At 41.2% G+C, this 19329-nt stretch overlaps 1 protein-coding gene across 11 annotated transcripts in view; it reads left to right on the forward strand.

The window, feature by feature from the left end:
* atp2b2 (ATPase plasma membrane Ca2+ transporting 2) overlaps positions 1-19329 on the forward strand; it is a 126797-nt gene that overhangs the window by 99637 nt on the left and 7831 nt on the right. For 8 of the 11 annotated variants that reach the window (XM_077603794.1, XM_077603793.1, XM_077603792.1 and 5 more), the window contains 8 exons: positions 2878-3057; positions 3132-3219; positions 3762-3868; positions 5533-5724; positions 5964-6177; positions 7045-7256; positions 7401-7508; positions 13803-13985. In XM_077603794.1, coding sequence (XP_077459920.1) covers positions 2878-3057; positions 3132-3219; positions 3762-3868; positions 5533-5724; positions 5964-6177; positions 7045-7256; positions 7401-7508; positions 13803-13985 — 1284 coding nt within the window. Of the gene's footprint in view, positions 1-2877; positions 3058-3131; positions 3220-3761; positions 3869-5532; positions 5725-5963; positions 6178-7044; positions 7257-7400; positions 7509-13802; positions 13986-15267; positions 15458-16962; positions 17013-19329 lie in introns of all 11 variants that reach the window. The other 3 variants (XM_077603797.1, XM_077603801.1, XM_077603802.1) reach the window with 2 other exon arrangements.

Raw genomic sequence — 19329 nt, forward strand, 5'->3', positions numbered from 1 at the left:
AATAACGGAGGCCGAACATTTTCTGTAACTCTTCACAAGCTATTCACACACTTGCTAGTATTTTGGCTCATTCCTCCATGCAGATCTCCTCTAGAGCAGTGATGTTTTGGGACTAATGTTGGGCAACATGGACTTTCAACTCCCTCCACAGATTTTCTATGGGGTTGAGATCTGGAGACTGGCTAGGCCACAAGGACCTTGAAATGCTTCTTATGAAGGCACTCGTTTGTTGCCCTGGCTGTGTGTTTGGGAGCATTGTCATGCTGAAAGACCGAGTCACGGCTCATCTTCAATGTCTTTGCTGATGGAAGGAGATTTTGATTCAAAATGATACATGGCCCCATTCATTCATCTATATTATTTATATATTGGTGGAAAATAAGTATTTGGTCAATACCAAAAGTTAATCTCAACACTTTGTTATGTACCCTTTGTTGGCAATAACGGAGGCCGAACATTTTCTGTAACTCTTCACAAGCTATTCACACACTTGCTAGTATTTTGGCTCATTCCTCCATGCAGATCTCCTCTAGAGCAGTGATGTTTTGGGACTAATGTTGGGCAACATGGACTTTCAACTCCCTCCACAGATTTTCTATGGGGTTGAGATCTGGAGACTGGCTAGGCCACAAGGACCTTGAAATGCTTCTTATGAAGGCACTCGTTGGTTGCCCTGGCTGTGTGTTTGGGAGCATTGTCATGCTGAAAGACCGAGTCACGGCTCATCTTCAATGTCCTTGCTGATGGAAGGAGATTTTCACTCAAAATATCCCGATACATGGCCCCATTCATTCTTTCCTTTACACAGATCAGTCGTACTGGTCCTTTTGAAGAAAAACAGCCCCGACGCATGATGTTTCCACCCCCATGCTTCACAGTGGCTATGGTGTTCGTCAGATGCAATTTAGTATTCTTCCTCCTCCAAACACGAGAACCTGTGTTTCTACCAAAAAGTTCTATTTTGGTTTCATCTGACCATAACACATTCTCCCAGTCCTCTTCTGGATCATCCAAATGCTCTCTAGCGAACCGCAGACTGGCCTGGATATGTACTGGATTCAGCAGGGGGGACACGTCTGGCAGTGCAGGATTTGAGTCCATGGCGGCGCATTGTGTTACTGATAGTAGCCTTTGTTACTGTGGTCCCAGCTCTCTGTAGGTCATTCACTAGGTCCCCCGTGTGGTTCTTGGATTTTTGCTCACCGTTCTTGTTAGCATTTTGACGCCACGGGTTGAGATCATGCATGGAGCCCCAGATCGAGGGAGATTATCAGTGGTCTTGTATGTCTTCCATTTTCTAATAATTGTTCCCACAGTTGATTTCTTCACACTAAGCGTTTTACCTATTGCAGATTCAGTCTTCCCAGCCTAGTGCAGGTCTACAATTTTTTCTCTGGTGTCCTTCGACAGCTCTTTGGTCTTGGCCATAGTAAAGTTTGGAGTGTGAGAGATTGAGGTTGTGGACAGGTGTCTTTTATACCGATAAATGGTTAAAACAGAGGCTATTAATACAGGTAACGTGTGGAGACCTCGTTAGACCTCGTTATAAGAAGTTAGACCTCTTTGACAGCCAGAAATCTTGCTTGTTTTTAGGTGACCAAATACTTATTTTCCACTCTAATTTGGAAATAAACTCTTTAAAAATCAAAGAATGTAATTTTCTGTTTTTTTTATTTCACATTTTGCCTCTCATGGTTGAGGTTTACCCATCTTGAAAATTACAGGCCTCTCTAAACTTTTCAAGGAGGAAAACTTGCACAATTGGTGGTTGACCAAATACGTACTTATTTTCCCCATTGTATATATGTTCCTTAACATGAATATGAATAACATTCATACATATGTGCTGTTTCTTATTAAATAAATCAAACTCATACAGTGGTACCTCGACATACGATTGTAATCCATTCCGAGACTGAGATCGTATGTCGAGCTTTTCGTAACTCGAGCGAACGTTTCCCATTGAAATGAACTGAAAACAAATTAATTTGTTCCAACCCTCTGAAAAAACACCAAAAACAGCATATTGTATTGGAAAAAATGTTTTATTTCTTCTAATTCGCCATATATTGACAAAGTAATAAATAACGAGTGGTTTAATAGCAATAAAATGTGTTTAATAGAAGTAAAATTAGACACATTTCGCGGGGATATAGACAGCAACATACACACGGAGGCAGGGGGAGGTGTTGGGGGGGACTTTATCCACGGCAACAACGCACTCGTAAACGAACAAATAAATTTAAATGAACTTGGATAACTCAACGTTTAATGTAACTTCACACAAAACTGAATTCTAATTTTGTTTTAATCTCTTTTACCTTAGTTCTATGGGTTGACCCCACCCGGACGTTCCGCCGGAGTCTTCAAATCGAACGCATCAAGAGTTGTTTGCAACTTGCCACTTCCCCGTGTCTGATTACCGAGTGTATTCCAGATCTTTTCTCTGCAAAACTCTGCCGATCCATTGTTGTTTACCTTGTACGTAAATGTAGACCAACGTGGGGAAAAAACGGGTGTGGAAATGCAAAGTGCTTGTAGATATATTTTATACACGAAAGAGATGCAAAAAAGACAGTGCCATGACCACCTGGCTTGGTCGCATCACGAAATGTTGATCGTATCTCGGGCGAATTATTCGATCGAAATTTCGGTCGTACCACGAGCATGTCATATAACGTGTTGTCGTATTACGAGGTACCACTGTACTTAGGTGTTTTAGTCATCATTTATACAATGCATGTAACAAAATTTCAATATCAACAGGGCAATCTGTTTTTATTTTGACTGCTATTTCAAATACACAAAAAAGTGATCATATTCCAAACAAAATTGTGTGGATATTATGAGTTTAATTTTTTATATGCACTTCTGCAGGTACCGGACGCCATTCAAAAATGCCAGCGTGCAGGCATCACCGTGCGCATGGTCACTGGGGATAACATAAACACGGCGAGAGCCATCGCCATCAAATGTGGTATCATCCATCCTGGAGAGGACTTCCTCTGCATTGACGGCAAGGAGTTCAACAGGAGGATCCGCAATGAGAAGGGAGAGGTACATTGTCGCCTGAGGGTGGAAATGTGGATGCTTAGAAAACAAGACATCACTCAGTCTACGTTTGTATTCAGGTGGAACAGGAGCGTATTGATAAGGTATGGCCCAAACTGCGTGTCCTGGCCAGATCCTCCCCCACTGACAAACACACTCTGGTTAAAGGTAAATACACATTCATCACTTTTTGCCACGCATAAATCACAAGGGTGGGAAGCAGATAAGGCACAGATGCAGTAGTCATGCCCACCACCCTGTTTCCTTGACACAGACAGACATGCACATTCACACAAAAAATGGTATGATAATCTATAGATGATTAAACACAAACCATTTTTATAGCCATCTCCAATGTGCTTTTTCCCCCTTGGCATGAATCAGACTAGTTCAATTATATTCATTAATATTCACTGTCCAGCATTAATTATAAAGTACCTACAAAGGCCAATGAAATATTTGGCATGGTGCATCATGATGTTAAACCGCCCTAGAAACACACATACACACGACATAAAATAACACTATTAAGGGTTATGAGCCAAGTTCATTCATGAAATGTAACTTTTCAACAACAAAAAAAGACTGATTCTTGTGATATTGCAGCTTTTACTTTAGTTGTTTTTCAAATCTAAAAATCGCATAGTGCTGGCAACTCTTTCTTGGATATGTCATTATAAATAAAATGTTGCTCTGTATGTGTGTGACAGGTATTATTGACAGCACCGTATTAGAACAGAGGCAGGTGGTGGCAGTGACAGGCGACGGGACAAATGATGGGCCTGCTCTGAAGAAAGCTGATGTCGGTTTTGCCATGGTAACCAAAATTATTTTCCTCCTACAGATCGCTCGCCCTCCAGATCTGCAGATGTAGTACTAGCTATTCACCTCTGCGGTATGCAGGGCTGCATCAGTAAAGATGATTAGCTCTCCCTAGTGGAGAACAGGGTACATAACATTACTGCAGCACATGATTCAATCCAATTTCTGTGCCTTAGATTTAAACTGAGTGTCTTCATTCGAAATCATACACAGAATTATAGGTAAGAATTCATCTCTTGGTTCTGAAATTATTAAATTAAAATAATTCTAAAAAAGACTGGGGTGGCTTGGCGGCTTGAGTGCTTAGCACGTCGGCCTCACAGCTCTGGGGATCTGGGTTCAAATCCAGGCCGGTCCTCCTGTTTGGAGTTTGCATGTTCTCCCGGTCCTCTGTGGGTTTTCTCCGGGTACTCCGGTTTCCTCAAACATTTCAAAGACATGCATGGTAGGCTGATTGGACACTCTAAATTGCCCCTAGATATGGGTGTGAGTGCAAATTGTTTTCTGCTTGTGTCCTGCGATCGGCTGGCCACTGATACAGGTTGTCCCCCGCCTCTGGCCCAAAGTCAGCTGGGATAGGCTCCAGCACCCCCGTGAGCCTAGTGAGGATAAAGCGGTTCAGAAAATGAATGAATGCATAAAAAAGAGGCTTCTATCTGTTCGCTTCCACTTTTTTGTTTGAGACAGAAACTGCTGGGGCAAGCGTCCCAAGGTACCAAGTACTCGGGGAAAGCCCACGCAAGCCAAGCAAGAACATGCAAACTCCACACAGTGAGGACCCATCTGGGATCAAACCCTCGACCCCAGAACTGTGAGGCCGAGGTGTTAACCACTTTTACTATACAGTAATATCCTGAGATATGAGCTTAATGCATTCTGGGACCGAACTCGTATGTCAATTTACTCGTATCTCAATTTTTCCCATAAAAAAAACTAAATGCAAATGTTCCCACCCTCTGAAAAAAACACATAAAAATAGGATATTGCAATTCTAATACATGTTCACCACCTACACTCACAATATAACAAATACCTATCTAGTTGTTATGATCTGCAATAAAATGTGACATTATTGTGTACTGTATTGTACAGAGTTCTTACCTTTGAGACAGGCGGCAGCGGCTAACGGAGGAGGACACTTGACACGTTCGGTTCGCTAGACTTTTGTAACACTACATAACATAACATAATCTTTAACTTAAATTAACTTCGCTTACTATAAACATTCTTAAAAATGGATGTAACCTTGTTGTGCTATAACCGAGGCAAAGGTGTTACTGTATTCAGCTGCAGCTTTCGAGTCGGAACTAACTGCTTCCCCGTGTCTCACAAACTAGTGTATCCCCAGGTCGTTTTTTAAAGTTATCGCATAATTGCATATGAATGCGATATCTGTAACCATGGTGAAACGAAGAACTTAAGGGTATGAAACGATAACTTAAGGGTATTTTTTATGTTTTCTGCAAACTATGAAAGGAATGCTTTTGAAGTCAGAGTTTATTCATGAATAAAATAAAATGTACTGTTTTAAATACAAGGTTTTTGTTCTAAGTGCCTTATATCTATTTTTGACGTCATGTGGGAAGCATCTGAATTCAGTGGAACATGGGACAAGGGTTCATAAAGTTTAATAACAATAATAACACGATCCTTACCTAGGGCATCGCCGGTACTGATGTGGCCAAGGAGGCCTCCGACATCATTCTGACCGACGACAACTTCAGCAGTATCGTTAAGGCGGTGATGTGGGGCCGCAACGTCTATGACAGCATCTCCAAGTTCCTCCAGTTCCAGCTCACGGTCAACGTGGTTGCGGTCATCGTTGCATTCACGGGGGCTTGCATCACACAGGTACGCATGGATATAGATGTGTGAACTTGAAAACTTGCAATGTAGTCTTTTCTGTACTAATCAGTGTTAGAACAAGTTTTGGTTTTATCAAAACGCAGCCATTTCTCCCAGGAACCATTCAAATCCAGTCTGCGAATGAGTTTTTTTGTAAATGTATGCATTTTGCCGTAAAACATCTAAACATTTTGATCATAAGACAGTTTGCATCAGTGTTTATAAGTGTGTCTTTGGCTCCTCAGGACTCCCCACTGAAGGCGGTACAGATGCTTTGGGTCAATCTCATCATGGACACTTTCGCCTCATTGGCCCTGGCTACTGAGCCTCCAACGGAGTCCCTACTCAGAAGGAAGCCTTATGGACGCAACAAACCTCTCATCTCCAGTACAATGACAAAGAACATTCTGGGACATGGCGTCTATCAGCTCATCACTATCTTTCTCCTCCTCTTTGTCGGTACTAATTCTGCATTACAGCGAACATTTGAATTTACCAATAGCTGTAAAGTTCACTGCACTGCTGGTCGCTGCTCCTCAGGGTTTCCAGAGAAAGTCCCTCCATATCATTATTAGATTAAAATGCAATTTCTATGTCAGTTAATGATGACTTTGATTGTCTGTCTGCTTGTGCCTTGCGATTGGCTGGCCACCAATTTGGGGTGTCCCCTGCCTGGTGGAAAATGAATGAATGAATGAATGAATAGACATGCCGTGATAAAACAAATATGCTGGATTTAACAACAGCACTATGGGGTGACCTCGACCTTAGTGAGGATAAAGTGGTTCAGAAAATGAATGAATGAATAAATGAACTACGAGGTGAAAAAAAATCCCTGTCTAACTTAAGCCCAAGCGGACAAGTCTTGGTCAAAGCACTGATGTTTATAGTTACTTTATGATACATCGTTTAATCTCTCATCTCAGTTTCTGGACCACATTACCCTCACTAGGACCACCGGGGTTGCTGGAGCCTATCCAAGCTGACTTCGGGCCAGAGGCGGGGGACACCCTGAATTGGTGGCCAGCCAATCGCATGCCAAAGGGAGACAAACAACCATTCACTCTCACACTCATACCTAGGGGCAATTTAGTGTGTCCAATCAGCCTACCATGCATGTCTTTGGAATGTGGGAGGAAACCCGGAGAAAACACACGCAGGCCCGGGGAAAACATGCTAACTCCACACAGGTGGACCGACCAGGATTTGAACCCAGGTCCCCCACTGTGATGCCGACGCGCTAATCACTCAGCCGCTGGGCCACCGGACATTGTTTAATACACGTCTATACTTTGTAAGGATTTCACTCTTTACTCTCCTACACAGGGGAGCAGATCTTTGACATCGACAGTGGTCGCAACGCACCTCTCCACGCACCTCCATCAGAGCACTACACCATCATCTTTAACACCTTCGTCATGATGCAGCTCTTTAATGAAATTAACGCCCGTAAAATACACGGTGAACGCAACGTCTTTGAGGGTATCTTTAGGAACCCCATCTTCTGCTCCATTGTTTTTGGCACCTTTGCTGTTCAGGTAAATTACTTGTTTTAGCAATTGTTTGACTGTGAAATAAAACAGTACCAGCTAAATATCGAAAGTTTAATTTTCAACACCACAATTTCAAATATACAGCAATAAGTAATTATTTTCTTTCTTTTCCCCCCCTTTCGTTTCTAGATAGTAATTGTACAGTTTGGAGGTAAGCCATTCAGCTGCCAACCTTTGGACTTGGAGAAATGGATGTGGTGTGTTTTCCTTGGCTTAGGAGAGCTCGTCTGGGGTCAGGTGATGACAAACTCTTTGTATGAATCAGTTATAAGTGTCAAGTATATAATGTAGTTTCATTTATCTTAATCACTGCAGATTTGCTAACTGAAAAATAATGTAAGGTTTTCAAATTGACAGCATGTGATGTAATGTAAATAAGGTATTGTAATGTTGGAATAATGATTAAAACCTTTTAAATCATTATTAGTAATATTTAATTAAAAAAGGAAAAACATCTTTCAACATAGCATGTATATTATAAGGCTTTATATTCCTAAATAAGCATTGCAAACACATTTATAATAATGATTACTCCAACAGTATTGTCTCGTAAAAATGTGACTTATTACACAAGAATATATGAAGTTCGTCGCTCAGGATTTTGACAGACTTTACGACACGGTTTGTTAAATTGACTAACAATGTATTCTCTTTAACAAATTGTGTTTCCCTCAAAATACACTTTTATCAAAACAACACAGGTTTATGGCTGTTGGATTATGACAAATATAAGACCAACCTCAATTGCATTGAATTTAATTTAATGCATTTCTTGTCATTATACAAGTCTCATCTCTCATCTCTTCTCATCTAATCTCATCTTCTGCCGGTTTATCCGAAGTCGGGTCGTGGGGGCAGCAGCTTCAGCAGGGAAAGCCAGACTTCCCTCTCCCCAGCCATTTCATCCAATTCCTCCAGGAGGACCCCAACCTTCCCGGGCCAGCCGGGAGACATAGTCTCCCCAGCGTGTCCAAGATTGGCCCCGTGGTGTCCAGGAGGAATCCTGATCAGATGCCCGAGCCAACTCATCTGGCTCCTCTCCATCCGGATGAGCAGTGGCTCTACTTCGAAACCCTCCTGGATGAACGAGCTTCTCACCTTATCTCTAAGGGAGAGTCTGGACACCCTGCAGAGGAAACTAATTTCAGCCGCTTGTATCCAGGATCTCGTTCTTTCGGTCACGACCCACACCTTATGACCGTAGATGAGGGTGGGAATGTAGATCGATCGGTAAATAGTGAGCCTGGCCTTTTGGCTCAGCTCCTTCTTCACCACGACGGACCGATGCAGAGCGCGTATCACTGCAGACACTGCACCAATCCGCCTGTCGATCTCCCGCTCCATTTTTCGCTCACTTGTGAACAAGACGCCAAGATACTTAAACTTCTCCACCTGAGGAAGGACCGTGATCCCTATAAATAAATAGTCAACATATATAAGTAGTCAACATGAATACGTGGTCACATAAATAAGTAGTTGGGTACAAAAAGTGACTAACATGGTTAGCAGCCTATGGAGTTTTAGTGCAAGTATAAGATAAGAAATTAGTCCAGATTAGGTCCTCCTAGGGCGCAGAACTCAAATTGAGTATGGTGATGGCTCTTGGGAAGAAACTGTCTTTGAGTCTGTTTGTTTTGGTTGTTATGGTCCTGTAGTGCCTGCCAGAGGGTAGCAGGTTCAAGAGGTGGAAGTCGGGATGCGTATTGTCTTTTATGATGCTCTTTTCCCTTCCTAGGCACAGGGATTTGTAGATGGTAACCTGAGGCGGTAGGGGTAGTTGATCATCTTTTGGCCTGTGTTGATCACCCTCTGCAGTCTTTTACTGTCCCATTCTATGCAGCTTGGGTGCCACAGTGACACAGCATAGGTCAGTATGCTCTCAATGGGTGACCAGTTGAAGGTCAGCAGCAGGTTGATGTTTAGTTGATCCTTCCTGAGTACTCTCAGGAAATGTAGCTTCTCCTGCGCCTTCTGGACGAGAGCTGTGGTGTTTTCTGCCCAAGTGAGGTCAGGAGAGATATGGACCCCCAGGAATTTGAAAGCGTCCACCCGCTTCACACATTTGCTGTTGATATATAGGTGGCCAGGAGCGGCATTGTCCCATCGGAAGTCCAGTCTGAGGCCTCTGGTTTTGGAAACGTTCAAGCTGTTGAGAGCGCACCTCTCTCTGAGTCCGGTCCTCGAGAGCCGCTATCCGGTCTGTTTTCCATATCTCCCTCCACCAACACAACTGAATCAAATCACCGGGATGGGTATCCAGCTTCTGGACAGCTTGCTAATGAGTTGATTATTTGATTCAGGTGTGTTGGTGGAGGGAGATATGGAAAACAAACCGGATAGCGGCTCTCGAGGACTGGAGTTGGCCACCCCTGTAGGCCGTCTCATTCCCCTCTGTATCATCCGCAAATGTCACAATAATGTTCTCAGGGTCCGTGGCTCTGCAATCGTGTATCTAGACCGAGTAGAGTAGTGGACTCAGCACACAGCACACAGCCTTGGGGGGAGCCGGTGCTGAGCGTGCGGGTGGATCGACTCACCTTCACATGTTCATCAAATTTGGGATAGGAATGTCTGGTATTATGGTGTTAAAGGCTGAGCTGTAGTCGATGAAGAGCATCTTGACATAGCTCCCTCTTTTTCTCAAGGTGGCTCAGTGCAGCGTGGAGGGCGGTGGTTATTGCATCTTTGGTGGATCTATTCAGCCGATATGCAAACTGATGCGGGTCGTGGGTGAGGGGAAGACGGGCTTTGATGTGTTTCAGCACCAGTTTTTCCAAGCAGTTTGTGATGATTGGTGTGAGAGCTACTGGGTGCTAATCCTCCAGAATGTTTGTGGGTGACTTCTTGGGTACTGGGATGATGATGATGACCTATTTTAGGCAGGCGGGGATGGTGGCTTGTTCTAGTGACAAGTTGAAAATGTCAGTGAAGACTGGTGCTAGTTGTTCAGCACATACCTTGAGTACTTTCCCTGGAATTCTATCCGGTCCTGTGGCCTTCCCAGGGTTGGCACCACGGAGCACACGTCTTAGATCCACTACCTCCACAATGAGTGGGGTGAGACTTTTTCCAGAGGTTGGTGTGAGATGTATTGGAGGTTGAGGTGGTCTGACTGACTGCTGGGGTTGGGAATCAGAGCAGGGAAAACCGTTGTTTAGCTCCTCTGCCAGTCCAGCAACACATCACAGCCCTTGAAGTTGGTGAGGGACTGTATGCTCTGCCACATTGTTTGAGGGTTGGCGGGTTGCCCTTCTACCTTCCGCCTGGAAGTCTTCTTAGGCAGCCTTTATGTCTCTCCTCAGGTTGGTGCGAGCTGTGCTGTAGATGGCTCTATCGCTGGATCTGAAGGCTGCATCATGGGCCTGGAGGAGTGATCGGACCTGGCTGGTCATCCATGGTTTCCGGTTTGGGTAGATCTGGATGGTCTTCTCCACAGGCCAAGCTAATTTCGCCATCTCTTCCGGAATGCTGTGTGCGATGGAAGTCGCTAGAAACCGTAGTTCCCTGCTAGTAACCAATTTGTAATAAGTCCAAATGGTTATTGTTGATGTTAAAGTTGGGTATTGACAAGAGTGCACAAGTAGGGAGAGCTTGAAGCTGCTGCATGCTCACGTCCCACCATCTCTGAAAAATTGCAATTATTAGTATTACTTTTTGCGCAAAATTAATTATCTCTATATAATGACATGTCTGAAGGAGAGATGGCCCAGAGTGTTCTGGTGTTGAGTTTCAATCCTAGGTCGGTTTTCACTGTGTGGAGTTTGCATGTACTCCCCGGGCTAGTGGGGGATTTCTCCGGGTACTCCGATTCCTCAAACATCCCAAAAAGATGCATGGTAGGCTAAATTGCCCATAGGTATGAATGTGAGCATGCATGGTTGTACAGTAATCTCCTAAATTTTGTGGATAATGTAGACCAGACCTGGATGCGATAATCAAAAAGCCAGGAAGTAGGATCACCCCTATTTTTACTACCATACTACATGTTTTCGTGCTTATACAAAAATACAAGTACACAAGTACAATTATGAAGAAGTGTATTTATTCAATACAAGCAGAAGAGCCCTTCTACTTGGGCGAGGTTGTTGGTACGCGTGCATCCATCAGGGAACAGGCAAACAGTTGATTTGAGTGTGTGGTATTCCTTGAAATGGTCTACTCTACTTACAAAGAGCCATGTTTGTATATGTGTATCATTTCAACGGGGTTGTATTACGAAAACGCTTTGTGAATAGTGGATTTGTATTTTTTAGCATGTAGAGTTAGTACAGAGTAGAACTAGTCATAGAGGATCAGAAGTTTGGCGAGAGGAGGTATTGGGGGATTGTAGAACTTCTTTGTAAACAAAGCTTTTCGCAAGGGTTTTTGGAGAGAATAGGAACAGCTTTGATGAAGAGCCGACATGCGAGCTGGCGACGTAGAGCTGACCGTGTGAAAAACAACAACTGCAACGTATAATGTTTGTCCTTGGGATTTGTTGATGGACATAGCAAAGCATAGCTTCACTTGGGACTGGGAACGGCAGCCCTATATTCCAACGTCTTGATTTGATGGGTAGAGGTTCATGCGTGGAATAAAAAGTTTCTCCTTTCCCACTGCCGGTCAGTATTTTTGTTTCAATAAAGATTCGTTGAAGAGATGTCGCTACGAAGCGGGTACCATTGCATTGATTCAGTGGCACCAGATTTCGGATGAGTATAATTGGAGCTCCAACCTTGAGCAAACCGGGTGGTTTGAGGGAGTTCAATAATGTTGTGCCAGGTGTGCGGGGTTAGGTGTGCGGTCAATAGATTTGTAGACCCCCTCCTTTCCCGGGATAAGGTCAAGAAGCTGCTGGTTTATGGCGTTGACACTTGTGTTTTTTGGAGCCAGAATGGCTCACGTGGCTCGCCAATTCAATATTACAGTTAAAAGCATATGAAAAGACTCCAATTAATTAACATCTAATAATAATCTATATATAAAAAAGTGAACATTCTTTAAATACTGTACTCACAGTGAAAATGGTTCCTTTCTGCTTGATATTAATATAAAAAACAGGGTAATGGGAGTTTTAGTCCAAGTCATGCACACTCCAGTAGAAGGAGAACCCTGAAGGCAGCCCCCTATCAGCGGGGTACAGCTTCGGATTCGGGATGATGAATTTTAGGAACTAGTCCTTTGTGAGGGCTTTCGTGAGCCAGGCTTTCCTATTGCTCATCCAGTAGACAGGCAGCAAGGCTTTGTTCTTGTTTTTTAAAGAATGAGGACAGTCAAACTTTTAGATTAAGGCTGTCTTTATCATGAAGCCAGCCAGCAGCATTCCAACACATGATGAGTGTCAGGCGATCCCTGTGAACCTTGAACTCTGGCACTTTCAGTTCATCTTAGAAAAAAAAATGACTGCGAAGGCATCCTCTTCCAAAAAAGGCCAGTCTCTTCCATGTTAAAAACTTGCTTCGGAAGATAACTATTTGCTTCAATTATATTGGGGAACTCTTCCTGAACAAATAATTTCCCTGCCTCTTGGTCTGCCGAGGAGGCCTCCCCATAAAGCGAAACACCTCTTCTTCAACATTTCAAACCAGCCCTTGCTTGCAATCAAACCACAAGGCTCACTTGCTGCACTGGTGCGAGACTGAGGTTCATCGTCATTGTCTTCATTCCAAGCATGTTGGTATACAGAGGGATTTCTCCCTATTGTCTGTGATTCAGACCAGTAGCCCATTCTCCATCTTAATGATGACTTTATTTTATTCCTAGTGTTTACCACTCGCTTAGTGTCCTTATAAAAATATATCGTTGACGTTTTCCGAATGTTCCCTTTGTCTTTCTTTATGTAATGCACGGTAGATTCATTTATGATGCCTTAGATGAAAAAAGGCATGCTGGAATAGGCTCGGCATAGTCTTTCTGTGCGTGATGCAAAATATAATCCGAAGAAAATAGGAAAAAGCAAGACGACATACTTGTAGGCTGTTTGTATTAAGCGTCATTCTTTCTTCCACCACTGTTCATCTCCTGTCTTCCACTTGCGAGTTTCAGCGTGAATTTTGACATTTTTATGATTTTTTTTGTTTAATATAAAAAACGCGATGTACAGAAGCCTCGAATGTTGAAGCCGCGACGTGGTGAAGGATCGCAGTACGTCTCTTTGTGCCCTGCGATTGGCTGGCCACCAATTCAGGGCGTCCCCCAGCTGGTGCACCTAGTTAGCTGGGACAGGCTCCAGCATCCCTATAACTCTTGTGAGGATAAGCGGTTTGGAAAATGAATGAATGTCTGAAAAGAGTCCCTTTTTTGTTTTAAATTTAAGTCTTGTGATTATGAATGAAGTTAATATGAGCTTTTCTCTTTGAAATATAACCTATGTAATTAACCAATGTTTAAAAAATGTACTTAATTCCAAAATTACACAGCAAATCACTGTTCATCTTTAATTGTACATCATACAGATCACTTTTATTGTTTGCATTTATCATGTATTAAATCACTCACGCACATGCACACACACTCTCAGATAGAATTTTAAAATGTTTATCTTTGTCTCAGGTGATTGCGTCAGTCCCCAACAGCAAGCTGCGCTTCCTGCGGCGTGCCGGCCAGCTCAGCCAAAAAGACGAACTCCCGGAGGAGGACATAAATGAGGACAACGAGGAGATCGACCACGCTGAGAGGGAGCTAAGACGAGGGCAGATCCTCTGGTTCCGAGGACTCAACCGTATTCAGACTCAGGTGAGATGTTCCTACGCATTTTAAATCATATGGCATCCCCTACTAAGTCTAATTGTTGCAAAATGTTTGTTATCGAAACCCGGAATGGAACATGCATGATTTCATGGTGAATTAAGTTCACAGATACTCAACTGTTGCTTGGTGTAGGAAAGTAACTGGATGGATGGATCACCCTCAAGATGGTTCCTGGACCCTAAGCTCTGCAGACTGATATCACTGTGATATTCAAGAAAATTTTATTGTTTTGTGCGCAATGGTTTTATATTATCATGGCATCTGAAACTGCTTTTTGACAGCCCATTGTGGAGCGACCACATCACAATGGTTGCACAGACTTATTTCCCACACGGCTTCAGGGAAAGAAATACGTTTGAGGCAGAAAAAAAATAAAACACTCAGAATTTGGAAAGGAAGTCTTGAAATATAGACATCTTAACACCACAAAAAGTAAATATGCCACATCCACTCAAGAACTGTTCATATATGACTGAAAATCATGACATTACAGACAGGCGGGACTTAATAAGAAACGGGCAGAATAATGTATGCCAACTGAAGACAGACACGAGTTGACATTTTGGGCAGTGACGATTCTAAAACCCCTAACTTACACAGTTCCAAGTTTTTTTAAATTAAATGCCAATAGCCTGATTTTTTACAGTATGTGCTAAATGCATTTGTATATGAATGCCATCATTTTATTAAAATTATTTTTTAGTATTCTAAAAATAATTTTGATATTAATTTAGGTTGGAAAAATAACCAGCATATAAGCACACAATCTTTAATTTAATAATTTGATGGGTTCTTTTATGAATTAAATACTTAATAAATCAAAACATGAAATCTAATTTAAATGCTTGAATTATCACAATGTGATAGTTTACTTATACTACCAGTTTACTTCGAACATCAACAGTTAGGTAAAATGGAAGTAAATGTTTATAAATAATGGAGTAAAATTTAAAAAAATTGTAATGCCTTGGATTACATTACTATTAGACCAATTAATATTAAATACAATATTTTTAAAAAGTTGTTTGTTGATAAATAAAATGCATGTACTACAAAAAGATGGCTTTCAGGGAAATTTCAAAATGGAACACTTTTTGTGTGTGGCTAGACGGGATTTTGCTGAAGCAATGCAACACCATTATCTTCATCCTTGTTTCATCACAATCAGCACTTCTTTTACATTTGTATCTGTTATTTTCTATGGGCTCGCCACGCTCAAGCTGAGCTGCCATTTGTCCTCTTCTATGCTGCTCTCTCCTCCCCGCAGATCGAAGTAGTCAACACCTTCAAGAGTGGCACCTCCTTTCAGGGGGCAGGAGCTCTAAGACGCCAGTCGTCCACAACCAGCCAGAACCAGGATGTAACCAATGTTTCTAGTCCTAGTCACGTGTCCTTGTCCAATGCCCTTTCCTCTCCTACAAGCACTGCTGCTGCCTCTGCTGCTCCGTCTACTGGCCGTGAGTCAGAACTCTGTCCGTCTGCTTGTCTGTCTGCTTGCATTCAGGGATGTCCGCTCCTTCATCCTAAAAAAAAGTAGAAACCTTCAAAGTTGAATGCAACTCATGCAAGATGTCCATTAATCTCCTAAAACTTCAGCTCTATTGCCATGTCAAAGTGTAAAATTGGCTGTTGATTAATTATTTTTAATTTTTTTATTCATTTTTTATTCATTTTTTATTAATATATTAAGCACAAAAGTGCCAACATGTTACACGTGTTCATTCATTCATTTTTGTTCCGCTTATGGTCAAAAGGGTCACAGGGATGCTAGAGCCTATCCCAGCCAACTATGGGCAGCAGGCGCGCGTGTGCGGTCGTTTGGTTGCCGGTGTTTTGGTCGCGGTGTTTTGGTCGCGGTCTTTTGGTCGCCGGTCTTTTGGTCGCCCGGACCCAAACAACGGGCGACCAAAAGACTGGCGACCAAAAAAAACGGCGACCAAAAGACCGGCGACAAAACAAGGTAAAACAACACGGTCTACGCATCAATAAAAGCCAACAATGGCCATGAGCAGTTTCACTGAGCGGACGTGTGAGTGTATAAGAGTTTGTATGTACATGAGTTGTCCCCTTAGGAAGGGACGTCAGTCAGGGTCTTAACAAGTTCTCCAACAAAACACAATAAAAGTACGGGAAATTTTGAGCTTTTCTTTAGCCTAATAATTAATAGGGCATTAAGTATGACTAAATAATAATTCGCAATTTGTATTTAGGGAATTTGAGCAACGATTTAAATGGTAATTATCAATAACCTCCCGGGCGACCAAAAGACCGGGTACCGCAGGCGAGGGGGACTTCGATACTTACTACGTAACATAACATAACCACTATCAAAGATGTAAAAAGGTGTAAACTGGAATCCAAATGTTAAATACCATTGGCAACATTTGTGGTATAATGTTTTTAAATTGAAATTCTTGGAGATGCTTTGCCATCTCTGCTGTAATTATTAAAATAGAACATTATTGAAATGAGTTCCTTTTAATGCAAAAGGGTTTTGTAAATCTGTTACAAGCACTGTTGGTTACTCTTTTAATAATGTGTCTAACATAATGCAACGGAAGAGAGAAAGCGACAAACAGCTCAAAGCAACATTTTACACACACCACCCCAGTCTGTCATTTGCAAAATATATTTTGAACAAACTCGACTTTTTTAGCGCGCCAGCCTCACAGTTCTAGGGCCGGGGGTTTGTTCCCAGGTCGGAGTTCACTGGGTGGAGTTCGCTTGTTCTCCCCGGTTTAGAAAATGAATGAATGAACTTTTGTGGTTCTACTTTATTAACCGTTTAAACCAATTTTGAGAGTTTGGAGGAGAGTTGATGTCTCTGATTTTTTTTAATTTTTTTAATTTAATTTTTATTCTGCTTTCGTTCTGCTTTTTTATTTGCATATTTCTGTATTGTTGCTGGTCACGCTCAGGTGTACTGTCCTCTCATTGGTCAATATGTTGTCTGTTTCCTCAGAGTGCTAGGAGCGCGGGACTAAGGGTGATACCCACGGCGTGACATTTCAGGTTGTGAGTTTGTCTCCCTCTGCTCATATTCCTGTAAAAGTCCCCCTCCCCCACACACCCTCAACCTCCATCTCCACTTGACCTGAACCCTCACCACTGGCATCCTACCCAACCCATTTGTGTCTTGACGGACATTTACTCAAACTAAATCTACCTTTGCTAAACATTCAAGTATGAGCAGTAGTTTCAGAATTCTCTCTTCTAATAATCTTGAATTTATTAGCATTAGCAGAGTTATTTTATTTTATGCAAGACTGAATAGAGCTTTTGCAAAAAATAATAATAAATAAATCTGACGAATTGCACACTAAACATAATTTCTGGATTAAGATACAATTATCCCAATAGATAGCAAAATACTAAATGTAAGTATACCTTAAGGTTTTGCATTTAGGTTTTTTTCGATTTTTTTTCAAAATGTGTGCTTATGAACATTTAAATGATTCATTCAATGGAACTAATAAAAGGATGGCACTCTTTTAAAGTTTTGGGTGACAAAAATTCTCACAATCCTGAAAGTTTTAATCTTACTGCGGTCGATCCTCCTTTGGTTATGGTTCACTTGGAATTCAAATCAATTTAGTTAATTAAATGATATAGCATATGATACCTATGATTAAAAAACGTTACTTTCTTTTACACAAAAGTGTAAACAAACACTAGGTATTTTAATCTACCCACTTCCTTGATTTATTCATTAAATTATCAAATGTAAATCTGAAGACACATAAAATGCACTCATTTCCTACCCTTTTCTTCTTGTTGTCGTGTAATTGAACATCATCTCACCATGGTAAGGATGTAGTACATACAAGTCGTCATCGACACCTAAAGTTATAATTGCTTAATTCAACCTCCCGCTGTTTTCTCTCCATCAATGTTACATGTCAGACATCCTGTCACATTATGTCACATTTTTGATGATACATACAATATATTAATGAGGATCCAATACATGACTAAAAAGCATATTTTAAATTGAATTATTATACTTAATCTCCAGTATGAGTACAACATTTGCTAATACGTACCTTTAATTCGTTGACGGATATCGTCATTGTCAGTTAGAAACATTAATATATTTCAGAAGGCAAAAATGTACATTTGGAATGCAAAGATTATAATTTTATGTTTACTATTTACACTAAAGTAAAAATAATCACTCTTTAAATTACCACTTTTTAACAATACTAACATTGTCAGTATTTCCGCCTTTTTAGTTATTTCAAGTTATTCTAAAATGTGAATACAGTGAAAACCCTTCTAAATACATTAATTCATTCATTTTGTGAACTGCTTAACCTCACAAGAGTCGTGGGGGCGTTGGAGCCCATACTAGGGATCAAACCTTCGACCCCAGAACTTTGATGGTGGCGCGCTAACCACTCTGCCGCCAGGCCACCAAATATAAATACACTTATATTTCAGGACACTGACATTACTAGGATGATCTAGCTATGATTGTTTAATTTCAGGTGTCAAGTCAATCCTGAACTAGAAACAATAGCAGTAGCATCTTAACTCTACTCAGGATAAAAAGTATTGAACTGTAAATCAGTCAAATCACCTTTATTTATATAGCCCTTAATTACTATAGCAATAAAAAGAAACTAGGCTTGAAGTATTTACTTTATGTTTAGGTATTTTCCAAAATAAAATACTAGTTTCTGGCATTACAGTCCAAGAAAAAAAAGTCACTGACAATTAACAATTCTTACTTTTTTTGTATTTTTATGATGGTCAACTTATCTTAGAAGCCGACATATTTCAAATTAAATCTTATTTTGGAATTAAATAACATATATATATATATATATATATATATATATATATATATATATATATATATATATATATATATATATATATATATAAATTTTAATAATCTTAAAGCTTTTCACATGAACCATTTCCACCATTAAAATACCTCAATACGTAGTGCATATTAATAAAAATCTGTTGTTCTTACTTGAATGTGTACAAATGCATGCATGGGGTTGATGCTGTCAGACCGGATTAAAATAATAACAGTAATACAACGTTATGTTATCTCTTGTTCCCATCTATGTGTTTTGTGACAATGGTTTCTTGTTGCATGTCCCTTGTTTTGTGACTCCCTGTTGTCATCATTTTTATACATGGCAATGTTTGCTCATTGCCACACAACACTGGTGTGCTGTTTTGTGTTGTTATGAGCCATCTACTCCTGCACTGCTTGTGTAAGTGTGCAAACCATCCCCATGATTTTCTGGGACCACCCTGTGCTCCACATATATATATGTCTGTCCCACACAGACTGTGTGGACACCGGCCCAGC

The sequence above is a fragment of the Stigmatopora argus genome, chromosome 6, assembly GCF_051989625.1.
Source record: "Stigmatopora argus isolate UIUO_Sarg chromosome 6, RoL_Sarg_1.0, whole genome shotgun sequence".
NCBI lineage: Eukaryota > Metazoa > Chordata > Actinopteri > Syngnathiformes > Syngnathidae > Stigmatopora > Stigmatopora argus.